At 44.9% G+C, this 19,624-nt stretch overlaps 1 protein-coding gene across 1 annotated transcript; it reads left to right on the top strand.

Moving 5' to 3' along the window:
- Window positions 1–10,090: 10,090 nt before the first annotated feature.
- POLR2M (RNA polymerase II subunit M) lies at window positions 10,091–16,403 on the top strand. Its single transcript, XM_069982322.1, has 4 exons — window positions 10,091–10,281; window positions 12,467–13,003; window positions 14,698–14,908; window positions 16,092–16,403. Exons 1-4 carry the CDS (start codon window positions 10,169–10,171, stop codon window positions 16,227–16,229), a joined length of 999 nt encoding a protein of 332 aa, XP_069838423.1. The 5' UTR covers window positions 10,091–10,168; the 3' UTR covers window positions 16,230–16,403.
- Window positions 16,404–19,624: the final 3,221 nt, after the last annotated feature.

Genomic DNA, 19,624 nt, shown 5'->3' with positions numbered 1-19,624 from the left:
CTTGACTTGCAAGCCTAGCCATGAGAAAAATGCTGAAAGATGTGGTGTCCTGTATGTCACTGGTGTATGCTGGCTAGATGAATTTAAACCAGAAGAGAGAATAGTCCTTGGAAACAAATACTTTCAGTAAGCCAAATCGAGTTTTGTTTGCTTTCCATATATAATGTTTGTAAGGTAAAAACATAAAATAATTGAAAAAAAAAAAATGACAGAAATTCTGCTTTCAAAAGAACAGAAAAAGAGAGTTAGAATGTGGGTAACATCCATACGCTATGAAGGTACAAATCTAGATATTAAAAGCAGTACATCTCTGTGCAACAATCTGTCCCTAAGGCTTAGTTACTGACAAAGTGTGTTGTGCCACTAGGGAGACAGACATCTTAAAGGGCCCATTGACTATTCTATGAAGCTTGTCTACCATGCAAGAGGCCCTCAGGGGCTTTCTTACTGGTGGTGTTCACAGCATTCCCCAAGACGGAGAATTAAGTTTTATTGTGTCTATCAAAATAGGAAACTGCTTCACAGCACTTGAAACTGAGGCCAGATTAAGTGACTCCCCAAGTGCCAATGCTTTGTATACTACAGTGACCTAGCATTAGCTGCCATTCACTTGAATGAGTACTAACAATGTATAACTAGCTTATACTTCTGTCAGCAACTAAAGAATGAGCTGTATAGCATTAGCTTCATGTTTGCATAGAATATTGTTCATGTAAGTGTGCACTAAGCATGTTCTTAGGGAGAATAAAGGTTACAAAACTTGCAAGTGCACCTTAAAGGGGTTGTCCGGCGATAAAAAATTATTCACAGAATAACACACATTACAAAGTTATACAACTTTGTAATGTATGTTATGTCTGTGAATGGCCCCCTTCCCCGTGTCCCACCACCCCCACCCGTGTACCCGGAAGTGTGGTGCGCTATACATTACCTGTCACGTGCCGACCACGGTCTCCGATCCTCAGCAATGACGTCTTCTTCGGGAGCCCGGCGGATCTTCCCGAGTGCCAGCCGCCCTCTGCAGCGTCATCCGAAGCTCAGCCGCGATTGGCTGAGCATAACTGTGCTCAGCCAATCGCGGCTGAGCTGCTGATGACGTGGCCGCGTCATCAGCAGCTCAGCCGCGATTGGCTGAGCACAGTTATGCTCAGCCAATCGCGGCTGAGCTTCGGATGACGCTGCAGAGGGCGGCTGGCACTCGGGAAGATCCGCCGGCCTCCCAAAGAAGACGTCACTGCTGACGATCGGAGACCGTGGACGACACGAGATGCGGTGAGTATAATGCACCACACTTCCGGGTCTAGCGTGGGTGGGGGGAAACACGGGGAAGGGGGCCATTCACAGACATAACATACATTACAAAATTGTATAACTTTGTAATGTGTGTTATTCTGTGAATAATTTTTTATCGCCGGACAACCCCTTTAATATGACAACAGCACAACAATGCTTGCAGGCTTTGTATGTGTGCATATTGTATATTATATATGACACTAGCCTAGTGTGTATAAGCCACCGTATAGGGGTTACAGAGCAGAAATACTGCATAAGGGTATGTTCACGCGTGACTAGTTTGCAGCTGATTTCACGCTGCACGTATTGCAGGAAATCTGTTGCGATACTCGTTATTAGTGATGAGCAAATAGTATTCGATCAAATACTACGCTAAGCGAATGTGTTCGAATATTTGAATGGTAACGTAGTAAAAACTCCCACCCCCTGCCACTTTTTTCCCCAGCCAATAAACATGCAGGGGGGAGGGACAGGCACTAGGAATAGGCAGGACTTTGAAAAAAAAACCTCTAACTGTGATTGGCTGGCTAAACTATGTCACCTCCTGAATATAAGAATAGTGATTTCAAGTCACTTTGTGTCACTTGCTGGTTGGAGCTGGAGAGGGTCAGGCTGTTCACCAGGGAGAGAAAGCTTTTAGGTGAAGTTAGGTAGGGCGGGACCCCCAAAAGCCCTTGTTGGGTCTTAAAGTATAAAAAAACGTATATTTAGAAGCTGTTGTGAGACAGGCAGTGTCTTCAGACATCTGTGTATATGGCTGTATACTGTGAGTGTGGGATAATACCTGTTATTTTGCTACTACTGATTTGCGCAGTCTGCGTCCTGTAAAGGAGTTACCAGGCCTTTAATTTTATTGTTGTAAAACCAATTATATATCCGGTATACGACTGTGTACTCTGAGTGTGGGATAGTACCTGCTATCTTGCTACTACTGATTTGCGCAGTCTGCGTCCTGTAAAGGAGTTGAACGGCTTTCATTTTATTGTTATTGTTAAAAACAATTATATATCCGGTATACGGCTGTATACTGTGAGTTTGGAATAATACCTATTATCTTGCTGCTACTGATTTGTAGTTATCGTTAATTTTTGTTATTACGTATTTTACAATGCACCTGACCTGATACTTACACAAGTGCGTACTGCTAGACCGAAACGTACGCTTCTACTTCTACTCTTCTACGCTTCTACTCTTCACTCATCGCTCCTCACTAGTGTTAGATGCACCCAGGCATGCTTCCCTTGGTGTCCTATATGCATTCCAGAGGTGTTGGCATAATTTCCTGAGGTGTCATTGTGCACTTGGTGACCTCCTAGAGGTCGAATATTGATTTCCAGGTATCAAGTATTTTTCTCCCAAAGACTATAATGGGATTTGATATTCGTTCGAATATACCAATATCAGGAGCTATTCGAATCGAATTTCGAATGATCGAATATTTCACTATTCGCTCATTTCTACTCGTTACGGTTAGAGTCTATAGCCCTGCATTCTTGTATCTAATTTTAATTCTGTTGCGAGAATGTAGTGGCAGCTTTCTCTAACTACTTCTATGCTTCCCTGTTCAGTCAGTCCGCTCAGCCAATCACTGGCTGCGGCAGGAAAGCACAGTGATTGGTTAAGCGGCTGTGCTAGTTGGGACCAAAGAAGCAGACAGGAATGGGAGGGGGTAAATATGGTGTCTTTATTTTTTTTACCAGTACAACATGGAAGTAGTTAGAGAAAGCTGCCACTACATTCTTGCAGTGGAATTAAATTTCACTTGGAGAATGCAGGGTTATAGACTCAATACATGTGAATATACCCTTAGGTTACAAACCCACTTGGCGGGTCTGAAGCGAGTCTCCATGCTGCGTTTTTGCAGCGAGACTCGCTGCAGATCCCGGCCCTATGCTTTTAATGGCAGACAAACACGCAGCAGGGATGTACATCCCTGCTGCGAGTTTGTCTGCAGCCCTCCCCATTAACCCCCCGGCCGCCGGAGCTGATACTTCACCTGATCCCGGCTCCGGCGGTTCCCGATGTCTTCAGCAAGCCGGAGCGGGGACCAGGTGAAGTATATGCTTCAGCTAGCCGCCCGCAGCCCCGGCCGCCCGATCCCCCCCCCGCAGCCCCGGCCGCCCCCCCCCCGCAGCACCGATCGCACGCCCCCCCAGCCGCCCGATCGCCCCCCCGCAGCCCCGGCCGCCCGATCGCCCCCCCCGCAGCCCCGGCCGCCCGATCGCCCCCCCGCAGCACCGATCGCACGCCCCCCTGCAGCCCCGGCCGCTCGATTGGGTGGGTGTGCGATCGGTGCTGGGGGGGGGGGGGCGATCGGGCGGCCGGGGCTGCGGGGGGGCGATCGGGCGGCCGGGGCTGCGGGGGGGCGATCGGGCGGCCGGGGCTGCGGGGGGGCGTGCGATCGGTGCTGCGGGGGGGGGGGCGATCGGGCGGCCGGGGCCCTATGCTTTTAATGGCAGACAAACACGCAGCAGGGATGTACATCCCTGCTGCGAGTTTTTCTGCAGCCCTCCCCATTAACCCCCCGGCCGCCGGAGCTGATACTTCACCTGATCCCGGCTCCGGCGGTTCCGGATGTCTTCAGCAAGCCGGAGCGGGGACCAGGTGAAGTATATGCTTCAGCCAGCCGCCCGCAGCCCCGGCCGCGCGATCGCCCCCCCGCAGCCCCGGCCGCCCGATCGCCCCCCCGCAGCACCGATCGCACGCCCCCCCGCAGCACCGATCGCTTACACGCCCCCCTGCAGCCCCGGCCGCTCGATCGGGCGGCCGGGGCTGCGGGGGGGCGGCCGGGGCTGCGGGGGGCGATCGGGCGGCCGGGGCTGCGGGGGGGCGGCCGGGGCTGCGGGGGGGCGATCGGGCGGCCGGGGCTGCGGGGGGGCGTGCGATCGGTGCTGCGGGGGGGGGGGGCGATCGGGCGGCCGGGGGGGCAGCCGGGGCTGCGGGGGGGCGATCGGGCGGCCGGGGCTGCGGGCGGCTGGCTGAAGCATATACTTCACCTGGTCCCCGCTCCGGCTTGCTGAAGACATCGGCGGCCGGGGGGTTAATGGGGAGGGCTGCAGACAAACTCGCAGCAGGGATGTACATCCCTGCTGCGTGTTTGTCTGCCATTAAAAGCATAGGGCCGGGATCTGCAGCGAGTCTCGCTGCAAAAACGCAGCATGGAGACTCGCTGCAGACCCGCCAAGTGGGTTTGTAACCTTAGGGTGCGTTCACACCTACAGGATCTGCAGCACATTTGATGCCGTGTTCAGTTATTTAAATGAAATCTGCTGCAGAAAATCAGCTGCAGATCCTGTAGGTGTGAACGCACCATTAGGCTGGGTTCACACTATGTATATTTGAGGCTGTATTTGTGAGGCTGTATAGCAACCAAAACCAGGAGTGGATTGAAAACACAGAAAGGCTATGTTCACATAATGTTGTAATTGAGTGGATGGCCGTCATTTAATGGCAAATTTTTGCTGTTATTTTAAAACAACGGCTGTTATATTGAAATAATGGCAGTTATTTACCGTTATATGACGGCCATCCACTCAATTTCAACATTGTGTGAACAGATCCTTTCTGTGTTTTCAATCCACTCCTGGTTTTGGTTGCTATGAGGACCTGACTTGCGGACCAAATACTGCCTGAAATATACTGTGTGTGAACCCAGCCTTAAAGTGAACACTATGGGGGAGATTTATGAAACTGGTGTAAAGTGGAAATATCTTAGTTGCCCCCAGCAACTAATCAGATTCCCCCTTTCATTTTCAAAAGTGTCTGTGAGGAATGAAAGGTGGAATCTGATAGGTTGCTAGGGGCAACTAAGCCAGTTTTACTTAATTCTAAGTCTAAGTCATTCTACAAAGATCTCAGATGAATCAATTAGACAGGTAAATGCTAACATTACTAAACCATATAAAGCATTCACCAAATTCAATCTTGTCATAAAACTCCATCTTTCAAGCCTTTCAGTACTTATCAGCTGCTGTATACCTTGCAGGAAGTGAAGTAATATTTGCAGTCTGACACAGTGCTCCCTGTTGCCACCTCTGCTGGACAGTGCAGTAGAAAATCCCCATATCAAACCTCTGCTGCTCCTGATGCTGGTTTCACACATGGCAATATTAGAGAAAATCGGCACTGGAGTACCCCTTTAGGGTGCCTTCACACCTATCGGATCCATAGCGGATCTCACTTCTGCGGATTCGAAGCGAGAACCGCTGCGGATCCGGTACCATTGACACCCTATGATAGCACATACTCGCAGCGGGATTGACATCCAGCTGTCAGTATGTGCTTTAACCCCCCGCTGCCCGCAGCCCTGCCGCCCGAATCTACCATCCCCGGCCGCATCAGTCTATCCCCGGCGCATCCCCCCATCCCTGGCCACATCCTTCAGCCTGCCGCCGCCCGCATCTCCGATCCCCGGCGCATCCCCCCATCCCCGGCCACATCCTTCAGCCCGCCGCCGCCCGCATCTCCGATCCCCAGCGCATCCCCCCACACCCGGCCAATTCCCGCCGCCGAGAGCATACAGTACCTACTCGGCGGTGCAGCTGCAGTGAGGCTGCCAGCTCCAGTCCCGCTCAGATCAGATTTTTGGTGGAAAACGTCCGTATATTTTTACTGCTTTGTCTGTTGCTTGATTTCAGAGTTTTTGACCAACAAATCGACTCCTTCCACAGAAAATAAACTTACATATAATACAAGAGGACAGTCTTCAGATAAAAAAGAGTTTTTCATTATCACAATATCAATTGGTTATTCTTAGATTAGGTCATTATTATCGGATCATGGAGGGTGGGGGGTGATTATTTACATTGCTCCCTATGGTCCCCATACACCTTGAACTTTAGTCAGATGAACCGACCGTTTGTGGTGGATTCGGCCGTTAATGTAAGGTGTATGGGCATGTCAATAAGTTGTTTGCACAGGAGAAGAAACTTTCTCCAAAAGCATCTTGCAGTAAAATGCTTCTGCAGGAGGAGATAAGAAATGCCAGTAAGTTCCACACGTCTTTGCATCATTGTAAAGTCCTGACATCAGAATGTGAGGTCTATAGAAATATTATGTATTGTTCTGTCCATTAAAAAGTTTAATTGACATGTATGATATAGTAATTATATAAATGCACACATACCAAGAATACATACTTGGACAGTACAGACAGTTTGTACTTATTCGTGAAATAACAGCACCCCCTAGTGATGTTTCTAGTTAAGACATAGGGCCACATGTATCATCCTGCGAACGGATGATTTTTGGCGGAAAGTGGCGATTTGCGTATTTTTTTATACGCAAATGGCCGATCTGCGAATAAAATATTCGCAAATCGGCACTTTCCGCCGAGTACGCCAGGGGGGCGTAAAGGGGGCGTGTAGTGGGCGGAACGGAGGGCGCGGACTCAGAGTCCGCGCGATTTACCATCCGTTCCGCCCAAACATACGCCGAAAACCTACTTCAGTCCTCAGCTGGCGTAGGTTTTTGGCGGTGCGCACCGGATTTATGTAGAGGAAGTCCGCCTCTACATAAATCTCCGTAGCTGCGGGGGCATTTTTAAGTCCGGCGTAAAAAACGCCGGACTTAATAAATGCCCCCCATACTGTCTATTCAAGTCTATACTGTTCTACAGCAGCTTATTAACTTTTCCCATTTAAAACAAATATGTTTATGTCAGCCTAGCCAAGTGAGCATGTATATGGGGCAGCGTGGGGAAATTGCTGTTAGCTGAACCAGGTGCAGAACAGCTATCTAGTGTATGTAGCAGGCCTTAAGCATACATAACTCACAGAGAACTGTGTGGCTATTTAATCACAACAGCACAGTTCTCTGAGGACTCCAATCTGACATCTAGGGGACAATATACAAATGTCCACGTCTAGCAACAACCAGAGCCTGACGCCCTATAAGCAGAATTTTTTATTGCTTTGAAATGCTGCTATATGGAGGCTATAATGCTCTGCCAGGACAGTATGATCGTTGGCAGTGTAAAGGCGGAGAAAGAAAACATGGACACAGTTCTCTGTATCTATGTCATGGGTCTCCAAACTGCAGCCCTCCAGCTGTTGTGAAACTACAACTCCCATCATGCCTGGACAGTTAAAGCTTTGGATTTGGCTGTCCAGGCATGATGGGAAATGTAGTTTTGCAACAGCTGGAGGGCCGCAGTTTGGAGACCCATGATGTTATCAGCGCTGAGATAATAAAAGACAATACATTAATACAGTTCCTTGTATCTTCTATGTAATCACTGCTTAGATAAAGAGAAAAGCATCAATCCCATCTCCCTCTGCCCTGAGACACAATGAAGAACACATGGAAGCTGTTGTATTATTAGGTAATTTCAAATCCCAGAAGGGCCAGGGAATGTAAACCTATGGCAATCTTATACACTCTGAAACCCGGAAGGAATTATCTGAAGGTTTTATGGCACACTATAACCTAAGAGACATGGCGCAGAGATAATAGGGGCATCTGTGAACTTGTGAAGGATTTACACACTTCAGATACTTTTTATATGATGCTTGAGGAAGAGACCTGCCTTGTCTCATAAGGTCACTATTTAACATCATTTGTTAGCCATAAAAAAGTATTATATCTGCAAAATTGCTGTTCTTTCTTTCTTCGAGAGCAACAATCTACTAACAATAGAGCTGAGAGCGGGAGAAGCTAAACGAGGACACAGATCTGACATCTAGTGGAGAAGATATAAACTGCAATAAATAAGAAATTGCTCTTAAAGGGGTTAACCAATGCTACAAAAACATGGCCACTTTTCCCCCTCTCTTGTCTCCAGTTCAGGTGTGGTTTGCAATTAAGCTCCATTTACTTCAATGGAACTGAGTTCTAAACCCCACCCAATCTGGGGACAAGAGAGGGGAAAAAGTGGCCATGTTTTTGTAGCACTGGATAACCCCTTTAAATGCGTTTTGTGAAACCTCCTAAGACCACCACCCATCTAGACCACTTTCTGCTGTGAACGTTTTTCTCCCTCTCTAGAAGCAGACCACCCCCTTAACTGACCAAAACACTTTTTAGGGTGCGTTCACACCTACAGGATCTGCAGCAGATTTGATGCTGTGTTCAGTTATTTAAATGAAATCTGCTGCAGAAAATCAGCTGCAGATCCTGTAGGTGTGAACGCACCATTAAGCAGATTTTTTTTTAGCTGGAACCCCTCTGAAAGGGCCAAACATTGGAGTTATATGCACTATGTATGAATTACATAGCAGCAGGTCTGCACTGTGCTGCATCACTAAGCTAGCGCAAGAAGGGGAAGACCTGCAAGGGCCATCAGGATCAGGAAGGGGATTAATGCAGGTGGCTCAAAAAGATATCAAGAGCCATGTCACGGTCTAGGAAAGAGATAAGAAATATGCTTAGGAACAGTACTAAGCTGTAGTGCTATCAGTAGCGGATTATAATAGGTCCGTTTTGGATGGTAGCCTGGGGCCCCGAGCTCCTGGGGGGCCCATGGCCACCCAAACAGACTTTTACTTTCAGTGGTGTATTGTCTCCTGGCTATATTTCTGCCAAATCGCTGCTTTTTTACCGTAATTTTGCACCAATCAAAGCATCATGACATTATCTATCCTGTACTAGGAACACCACGCTAGTGCTGCTATAGTTACAGTGGGGTAGGGGCGCCTATGGTAAAGTTAATCCAAGTGCTATGCTAAGAATAGGGCTAAGAATAGGAATGAGAATAGGAAGCTACGCTAGGGACCAGGACTGAGATGGGGAGCCAATCTGGGGACACAGAATAAGATGGGAAGCCGTGCTTAGAACAAGGAGTAAAATAGGGAGCCTTGCTGGTAGCCAAAAGAGGAGCCCGTGGAGCCTCATTGAAGAGTCTCAAAACACAGGACTAGCCAGATATCCCTCCGGGGGCAATGCACCTAGGACTTCACTGCATTGAGCGCTTTCACTACCAGCTGGCAGTGTTGTCGTTTGGCTGGTCTCCCGGCGTTCAGCAATCTGTTTCTCTTGCTGGTAGCCAGGCTGGGGATAAGGAATATGATTGGTAGCCTTGCTAGAGACTATGGGGGAGATTTATCAAAGGGTGTGATTGGTTGCTGTGGCCAGTTTGCACCAGTCTAAATTTTACACCCTTTGATAAATCTCCCCCATTGTGCCTAATGTGAGTGAAGGTGCCAACAAGGAATCAGAGGACACTTTGGGGGACATTTATTAAGTCCGGCGTTTTCTGCGCAGCTCTGCCGGTACGGAGATTGCTGTAGCGGCGGACTGCCTCTACATAAATCCAGCTGAGGGCTGGAGTAGGTTTCCTGCATATTTTTTTAGCGAAACTAATGCTGAATAGAACGGACTCTGAGTCCGTGCCCCCCATTCCGCCCCTTCCCCGCCCTCCCGGCGTACCCCTCGGAAAGATTTCAATTTGCGAATATTTTATTCGCAAAATGCCCATTTGCGAATAAAATTATTCGCAAATCTGCACTTTCCGCCAAAAAAACTGATTTTGCCGCTTGATACATGTCCCCTTTGTGTTCATCCTTGTGCTGTATATGCTCGCTGGCTTTATTAGACAGTTACACCTGCATTCTATATACTTTTGTCTTTGAGAGCATTACTTTTTGTGCAAATTTAGGTGGTTAATTAGGAAGCGGTGGGTACCTTTTACTTTATTCCTGTGTAACCTAGTTGTGGCTGGAGCCGCTCGGGCGGCAGAGGCAGAGGCAGTCTCCACACATGTGGCGCCCTTTTTCTTCAGCGCTCCTGCATCTATGAATATCTAGGAAGTCTGGAAAACCGCAGGTCACGTGACACACAGAAGTCAGAATCATGTGACCGTGACGTCATCGCGGTCCTACTACAGGATGGGAGGTATCTACCGGCAGTGATACACAGAGCCGCGGTCCCGGAGGGCGGCATGTCTACCCCGGTGAATGGAGAGAAGCCGGGCAGCGCGGGGGAGCTGCGGGGGAAGAGTCTAGAGGAGCTCACCGAGATCCTGCAGCGACAGGACAAGCTGCTGAGTAATAAGTATGGGCACCCACATGTACACGGCGGGCACCGGCTCTCTCACCGTGCCAGTATATCACGTGGTGAGGGGGCACACTGCAGGGGGAATGCGGCCCATATACTAATACTGTAAGTGGTGCCGGACACTGAGCTGCCCACCTGTTATCTGTGGTGGCACACAGGGACTGCCAGGTATAGGTAACCAGCCATACCTATCATCTGTGGTGGCTGCCAGTCCCTGTGTGCCACCACAGATGATAGGTATGGCTGGTTACCTATACTGCCAGTCCCTGTGTGCCACCACAGATGATAGGTATGGCTGGTTACATATACTGCTAGTCCCTGTGTGCCACCACAGATGATAAGTATGGCTGGTTACCTATACTGCCAGTCCCTGTGTGCCACCACAGATAACAGGTGGGCAGCTCAGTATGACTGGCAGTATATGTAACCAGCCATACCTATCATCTGTGGTGGCACACAGGGACTGGCAGTATAGGTAACCAGCCATAACTATCATCTGTGGTGGCACACAGGGACTGGCAGTATAGGTAACCAGCCATACCTATCATCTGTGGTGGCACACAGGGACTGGCAGTATAGGTAACCAGCCATAACTATCATCTGTGGTGGCACACAGGGACTGGCAGTATAGGTAACCAGCCATACCTATCATCTGTGGTGGCACACAGGGACTAGCAGTATAGGTAACCAGCCATACCTATTATCTGTGGTGGCACACAGGGACTGGCAGTATAGGTAACCAGCCATACCTATCATCTGTGGTGGCACACAGGGACTAGCAGTATATGTAACCAGCCATACCTATTATCTGTGGTGGCACACAGGGACTGCCAGGTATAGGTAACCAGCCATACCTATCATCTGTGGTGGCACACAGGGACTGGCAGTATAGATAACCAGCCATAACTATCATCTGTGGTGGCACACAGGGACTGCCAGGTATAGGTAACCAGCCATACCTATCATCTATGGTGGCACACAGGGACTGGCAGTATAGGTAACCAGCCATACCTATCATCTGTGGTGGCACACAGGGACTGGCAGTATAGGTAACCAGCCATACTTATCATCTGATTCTGTAATGGCACACAGGGACTGGCAGTATAGGTAACCAGCCATACTTATCATCTGATTCTGTAATGGCACACAGGGCAGTGACTGGCAGTATAGATGACCAGCCATACTAACCATCTCTAGTTGGCACACAGGGACTGGCAGGTGTAGGTGGATAACCCGCAGCCATTCTTATCAGGTTACATTCTGTGTCAATATCCCCATCTCTCTATTTCTACAACAATGTGCCCCCAGATCTCTGCTCCGCCTTCTGGACACTTACCAGCGCTGTTCATTAGGGCTGATTCAGGATCTGTGTCCCGGATGTGTTTCCTGCACCAGAATAAAGGGTTAATACGTGACATATTTTTTGCAATGTGGATTTCAAATCTGTGAATAAAAAACATGTATAATATATAAAAACACTAAAAATATATGTACTGTACATCATTAAGCTGTGATGCATATTTCCATTGAATACAGTTATGAGTTTAACATGTGGTTTTCACCTGTAAATCACAGCGGAATATGCATGTAATATATGTCATGTGATTATAGTCCGATACCTTATCATTTCTTACTTTATTCTAATGAGGGCATGCTGGTCATATATAGTGATTCTCATAAGGAATCTATGATCAGTATAATCAGCCTGATAGAGGCTGCAGAAGAATCTAAACACCAGATATCACCATTGGACCACTAGATTTGAAAATGGGATCTAAGGGGTTAATTCATGGCGGTGCATTGATCGGGCAGTGCTGGCATAGAGCTGCGGCTCCCTACTACATGTAGTAACAGAGGGCCGCCCGGTATAATGTGAGGTCGGCTCCTGATCTCATGTTATTCCAACAGTGTTGTATGGAGAAGTACAGTAATGTCTCTGAGCGGCAAAGGGTTAAAGGGCACACAGAACTACACCAACGTTCTATCCAAAATATTATCCTGATCAGTTTTAATCCTAATGATAAATGATCACTTCATTAATTTTTATTTTTATGGCCCAAATGGTATAAAATTAGCTTAAAAAGGCTATTATTTTCTTTTTATGCTTTAAGTGGAATTGTTTATTGTGTTTACTGGAAATAGTCACTCTTGTAACATTTGTTTTTTTTTGTTTTTTTCATAGGAAATTTATTGCCAAACTTCCAGACCGGGGTAAAAAGATTTTGGATTACTCTGAAAAAGTACGAGCAGCTATTGCTGAAAGTAATAGACGGAAAACAACAAATCTTGTTCAATTTCAAGAACAGCAACGTAATATAAGGGAGAATGCTGAAACCCCAGCACAATGTGAAGCGCCCCCTACTGTGACACAGGGTAAAGAGAATTCATCCCATTCTGCTGATGCCATTGACGCAAAGATTGCAGATGACCTGGATACAAGTCACTCTCCAGCCTCTTTGAAAACCAGTGCAGAGACCTGGAATAATGACTCTCATACTGATGAGAGTTTAGCTGATGATCTGACAAATAGCCTAAAGATGATAAGTATTAAAGAAAGTGGGGACGACACAAACAAAGGCTCCTCGGAGACTCATGCTGTACCTGAAAAGACCAATGGGTGGTCTGCTACTAGTGGAGCAAAGACATCTCATTGTATTGAAGTTATAGAGAGAAGGTCACTGAGCCCAGTGCAAAGGAAAGAAAAATTCAAGACTAACAGGTATATTGGGGCAGGTTAGCATTCCCACATAATCACAGTTTGGCTTTGCCATCACTTTTTGACTCAACTTTGGGATCATTGGTGGTCTTGGCAGTCAGACCCCCACCAAACAGAAAGCAATGCCATGTCCAGTTGATGGGGAGAACCTTAAAAAGGGGAATTGCTTCTGTATTGTTTAAGTTTACAATCTATTTTATAAATGAAATATTACAACTAAAACATCAAGAGGGAGATTTATGAAACCTCTGCCAATGGCGTACGCCATGGAGAATGTGCAGATACTTACCTTCTCCATGGCATACGCTTGCCATAACCTTCATGCCGGGGGGGTTGCGCTGTAAGGTCCCACGCCAGATTTACCATGATTTAAGCCTGTCATAGAGACACGTCAAAAGTTATGATTGGTCCATTGGACCTACTGTATACCGATTGGGACAACAAGTTGGGAGAAGACACGCTGCAGCACATACACTCCTCGTTCTGTGTTAAAAAAGAGTTGGGCTCATAATGTAAGGTTTTGATGCATGTCTCTTCTTTTTTTTTTTTTTTTCTTACACAGAGCGGGGGCGCTGCTGTGCAGTCCCCTCCCTTCTCATTCCCCCAATCGCTACGGGTCTGAACACTCAGACCTGGACCGATTTAAACTTTTGACACGTCTCTATGGCGTCATAAAGTTTTGCAAAATGACAGTGACACTTTAACCCCTTAACGACGAATGACGGGTATACCCGTCATGCGGCCGTTAAGGGTAAACAGAGAGGGCTCCCGGCCCCCTCCCCTAATAAAAGTCCAAATCACCCCCCTTTTCCCATGTTTTAAATAAAAATAAATAAATAAACATGTTTGGTATTGCCGCGTGCGTAATTGCCCGAAATATTAATTTATTTAATTCATGATCCCTCACGGTAAACGGCGTAAGCGCAAAAAAAATGCAAAATTGCGCATTTTTAGTCGCATCAAATTCAGTAAAACCACCAGGGTTATGCTGGTTTGTGATGACAACTACTATACAGTATATAATAAATAAGTCTTATTTTTCAGGGAAAAACAGTAGCTGAGCTTTCTGAACTTCTGAACGTTACGTCAACAGCATAGTTTGTAGCACTTTTTTATTTATGTAACTTCCATTATAGTCAATGAGAGTTACGCAGATTGCATAAAGTACCTGGTTCGGGTATTTTTAGTTTTGTAGCAACATCTTGACAGCCACCAGCAGGTCATGAAGCCCTCTCGTTGATATGGGAATACACCTTGAGGGCCAATTCACACAGAGTAAAATCAATGGAAATTCGGAGTAAAATCAGCGGTCCACTCAAAGAATTGACATGGCAATTCTTTGAGCGGACAACTGTGAAGAGCTGAGGCACGCGAGCCCTCCCGTAGAGAAACATTGTCACACTGAAACAGGCGGGATACTGTGGCTTATAGTGCCGCCACGGAATTCCACCAGTTTTACTCCGTGTGAAATGGCCCTTACAAGGTGGAAACTTCTGCCTCAAATACAGTGTCCTGCAGGCAGTGAAATGCATTACCCATTTAATCAAAAGGTGATGGAAATATTATGTTGAAGTGAGCAGATTTATAGGTGGGAATCGGCGCACACCCTGCAAACAAACCTGTGCAGATCTTAGGTGTATAGGCCCTAAGGAATATTAGTAACCAATGCCATATTTCTTTATCTGTTTATTTTTAAGATTGCCGTTAGATTCAAACAGCTCGACTCCAAATCAGTCACCTGGAGATAAAACTCTTAGAATGTCTGCGAAACAGAGAAAATTACATGACCGGAAACATCTGGATGACATCACTGCTGCTAGACTTCCACCACTTCATCACTCTCCAGCCCAGTTACTACCTCTGGAGGAATCTCTAGACCTTCAGATAGTGCAGAAAAAAAATTATGAGGTAATTTTCTTTCCTTTTTCATTATGATCATAAGTAGAGGGGGTGAACATTGTATCTGGTTGACAAATTCCAGTTTTAGAAATCGCTGCAGCAGCCCGACCGCTATCGTCAAATCCCTTAATTGTAGGGCTAATAATTGAGCTGGTTAGAATAGTCTTTGTATAGGGGTGTTTATCTTTGTGGCAAAATATTACTTGCACTGCACTAAGGAATTTATAGTTAAAGATTAACTGTAATGTGGACTTTTAACAGCTTTTTGTTAATTTAAGTAAATGCAGTGTATGATGGGGAATGTACAATATGGGTTCCTACCCTAAATAAGGATATATAATTCTTATTTAAACTGTTGCCCCAGCACTGTGATTTAAGATTTTCAGCAGTTTCTACAAATTAGGCCATAAAGCCCATGGGGTGCTTTATCTATATCATGCCCGGAGCTGGGAAACTGTTTGAATCTACGCTGCCCTGTAATGACAGAGCTGTGCGGCTGTGTCACTGCAGTGCTGCAGGGATGCAAACAGTTTCCCGGCTCCGGGTATGATATTGATACAGGGCCTTCTTGTCCATAGCGTAAAATACGGGATGTGGGATTAAGCCCTTTGGGATTTTTTTTTTTTTTTTTTGTAAAACAGCCTAAAGAGATTCCTTTTCCATCCCCAAAAACTGGACTTTTTTCTTATTTTTTAGAATTACTGAATGTAGAGTATTCCTTAGTTCCTACACATATTAAAAGAGAACTCTGACAAAAATCATAATTTTCCAGTAGGCAGGGGGAACATAATAAACAAGAGCTGCTTACCTCTCCATGCCTCTGCAGAACTCCCTTAGCCTTATGACCCTTGAATTTAGTGTTGGGTACCAGAAAACACTTTTAGGGCTATAACTTTTGCTATAGCCAATAAAAACATCCAAAAAAACCCCCCCAAAAAATGGCCATATTTTACAGCCGAACCACCCCCCCCCCCCCCCCCCACACACACACACCATTACTTTCTCATGTCCATATGAAAGTTTAAGCCCACATTTATTTTTCCTTGAAATCAATAGATAAAGGTACAGGTTTTCTATACTTCTCGAGTTTTCAGGATAGCAGTTCTTTTTTGTTAAGTGTTGCTACTTGTTATTAATAATGCAATTTGTTTGCAGCATTTTCTACTAATGCTTTTTCTTATTATTTCTATAGGAAAAACAAGCTAAGCTTGCAGCGCAAAAACTTTTTGAGAAGTTGAACATAAAAATGGGGCCTTTTAATCCTGAAGGCGATTCATACATGAAATACAGAGATCACAGAGATGATGATGCGTTTGGAGCTGGAGAATAATCTGCAGGTAGATTTGTGGTGTAGTAACCAAAAGGAACGTTTGGACTTTGTCTCTATAAACACATCACCCTGGCCTTATATACATGAAAAATGACACATTGTTGCTGTATCAAATGTGTGTACTGAATGAGGTATGACTAGGCATATGAAAGTTTGTTGTGCATTTAATGCTTACACGTGTTTCCTTAGGGTGTAGGTTTAGTAGCTAGTTCCTTATTCCTAAATAAATGGGGACACCAGTCTTCTATAAGCAGTTTACTGATGTGTGGCTGTTTTGGCTAGAGTAATAACTTTTTAAAGGCATTGGAGCATGTCTGCCATTTCCAGGATTAATTTGTAACTGCTGACATTGCTTCTTAAATGTTTTAAAAACCTAACAAAAAATTCAGGTTGTTTGTTCTCAATCCCAGACATTTTACAGTCGTGGCGTACAGGACGCGGAGATATATAGGGAGCTGTGCTAAAAAGATGTCATCTTCACTTGTCTACAAACAAAAAACAGCAGCTGTACAGGAGTTGGGCTAGGTTCACATCTACATCAGGGCTTCTGTGTCAGTAGTGGTATCATAAAGGGGACACGTACCAGTTTGTGCTACCTTATTGCCAGATGTTTCATTTGAATTTCATAAAACCTTTACAAAAACCTGACTGTGAGCCCTTTTTAAATTTATTTAGCTTTGATCCTATCACAAAAATGTGTATTGGAGGTGTGAACCTAGTGTTATCAATGTGTTTGTTGCTTAGCCCAAGGCTCTCCCCATGTCAGACAGGGGTAAGTAAAGCAAACCTATAGCACGAGGATCCCACCACACTGCTTATTGCTTTCTCAATCTTTGTGAATGTCAAGGTTGGCATTACTGTAGTTACACCTGACTTTCTCGGTTTTCAGTGGGGTGAGGCTTTACTTATGTTTTCCATTTAATTATTTACATTTTATTTAATAACTTATACAGTGTGTTCTGCTGGACTGTTATTCTAGAGAAATAATTTTGAAAAAAATAAGTATATAAATACATTATGGGAGCACTACAATTTTTGGCTTTATTCTAAAAGATTACCTTAGGTAGAAGTCATTTAGGATACTACCTCTTGTATGGACTGGCTGGTTCACACTGACCACTAGAACAATGGGGGATTCTATAAGTCAACTATGGAAAAAGCTATGGAAAGAAAAGTGCCCAGCGGTGAGATATAAGCTAGAAGCGAAACACTTTGGGGGAAATTCATCAACAGTCTTTTTTTTGCATCAGAAAGTTGTACATTTATGAGGCCTAAGCAGAGCTGTACATATACCACAGATGATGACTTCCCACCTTTGTCTCTGATACTTGGGCAAGATAGTCTTCCTCAAAGTCCTCTGCTTGGTATCAAATGCAGTTTTTTTTTTTTTTTGTTTTTTTTTTTGTGCAACCAGAGTGAATGATTAAAGAATTACTTGTGTGTATTTCTCAAAGCTGCAAACTATTAGGGGGCATTTACATGTTCTGTGAATGGAACATGTGATATGATCCGGATTCACTGATCTCCTGGCATCATGTATCATTATGATGCTGGGAGCTCCGAAACAGTTTAAATGTTTACGCTACTGTACTGATACTGACTGTATTCACGGAACATGTGACTGCCTTACTGAGCCACATTTGTCCACAATGGAGTGTAATATATAGATCTGTCTCTCAGCATTTAGGCCTCCATTATCTTATATGTGGTAAATATGGCTCTCTGATAGTTTTCCCCAATGGTAAAATACAGACAAGCTGAATTTTCATTGTTTTGCTTATTATCTAAAACTTCATCAAATGTACTGTATGTACTTTGTCCATGGTCATAAAGGAACATTTCAGTAATACATTTACTGAATCTATAACTTATGTGTAACATAGCCCATATAACATGCCATTTCTCATTTTGGAGTAAGCTATCTGTATTTGCCTTAGAAATCAATACTCTAATCATTTGGTGAAAGATCGCTCTATGTAGTGTCAGAAATAGTAGTGCCACAAGGACTGGCCTGTTCTAGTTGTATGTGCATTTTTCATGTCACTTATTTATAAAGTAGCAGATGTCAAAAACTCAAAAGATGTCTATTATTCATGGATTTTCTTATTTTAACTATGGCTTATGTGACATATCTAAAGATAATTTTTACAGGCTGTATATTTCAATAAAAATATTTTCCTATAAAATGTGTAAAGTGTTTTTCTGCTATAAAAGTTATCCTCAATGGCTGCAGGTTGTAGAGTGCTGAATTGGATGGTATAGTGGAAAGCAGAGTTCTGTCACCTTTTCTCCAGTCAATGTTACTTATAAACAGTAGATTGCAAAAGCTTGTTTTGACAACCAGAACATGTATGGCATAGAATGTGGGCATTTATACACACCACTAGAGGGGGCTTAGATCACAATTATACAACTGATAAATACGAGGGTGCCCCTAGTCTTCACGCTATGTACATATATACAAAACAAAATTTTCCAACTACAGTGAAGACCCTACAAAACTAGTATAAAACGTAACCTTTATTTGGAAAAATTTATGAAAAATGTGCGATAAATTGAAATTAAAAATGAGGGTATATAGGGATGTTGCGATATCTGTGTTGCAGCGTATTACTACCAAAGAGGGTATATTATTTGTACGTGTTTATATCTCGCGACTTATCACAGCGTGTCTTCTGTATTACAAGCACTAGTGGTTATTGAAACTTAATAGGACAGCTGTGATGGTGTAAACATTAAACAGAACGACATCAGAAGTATCAACCATTAACAACTGCAAAGTGGGTGACCACACCACAGTCTTTGTGCAGTCTTGGTTGCGCCGATGTCCTTCTGTTATATATACCACTAGTGTAATGGATAACAGCACCCGGGAGTGTGCTTAGTAGATAGCGCTAGTGTTTGTTATAAGTGTGGAGTACTCTAACCAAAGCTGTAAGGAGGGTAGCTTCCCCCAGCGATGCCTGTACGTAGCTCTGGCGACCCCAGGGACACTGTTCATTTAACTCTACATCATCCGCTGTGTATCGAAGTTATCGTGTTCAAGCTGTGTCCGGCTGAGCCGGTGCACGATATTAATATGGTCTATTGCTGCTTTTACTTTTATAATTCTCCACTATACTACCCACATATTCTTAAAATCACACCAACATACACCCACCACCAACCCCAATGTTTCGCCCCTTAATCATGGCTTTATCAAGAGGATTTGACTGCATAGTGACCTGGCCGCATGCTGCTGTATTATTTAAAGATAGTGCTTGTTACGTATTGTTGCAACTTTTCCCTCCCACTTGTTCTATTTTGTCCAATTGCACTCACTTAAAGTGATTAATGTCCGGAATTACCTATAATGTACTGTTTGATGTATTTAAGCCATCCACTAAGAATCCCTC

This window comes from Dendropsophus ebraccatus, chromosome 1 (assembly GCF_027789765.1).
Source record: "Dendropsophus ebraccatus isolate aDenEbr1 chromosome 1, aDenEbr1.pat, whole genome shotgun sequence".
Taxonomy (NCBI): Eukaryota; Metazoa; Chordata; class Amphibia; order Anura; family Hylidae; genus Dendropsophus; species Dendropsophus ebraccatus.
Note: the sequence above shows the minus strand (reverse complement) of the source record. Positions and strands in the feature narration are given on the sequence as shown.

What these genes read in the sequence shown, in the direction of transcription:
- POLR2M (XM_069982322.1), top strand. Translation starts at nt 10,169, where the DNA reads ATGTCTACCCCGGTGAATGGAGAGAAGCCGGGCAGCGCGGGGGAGCTG. An exon ending in GACAAGCTGCTGAGTAATAA is followed by an intron (nt 10,282 to 12,466) that starts GTATGGGCACCC and finishes TTTTTTTCATAG; the next exon opens with GAAATTTATTGCCAAACTTC. An exon ending in TGCAGAAAAAAAATTATGAG is followed by an intron (nt 14,909 to 16,091) that starts GTAATTTTCTTT and finishes TTATTTCTATAG; the next exon opens with GAAAAACAAGCTAAGCTTGC.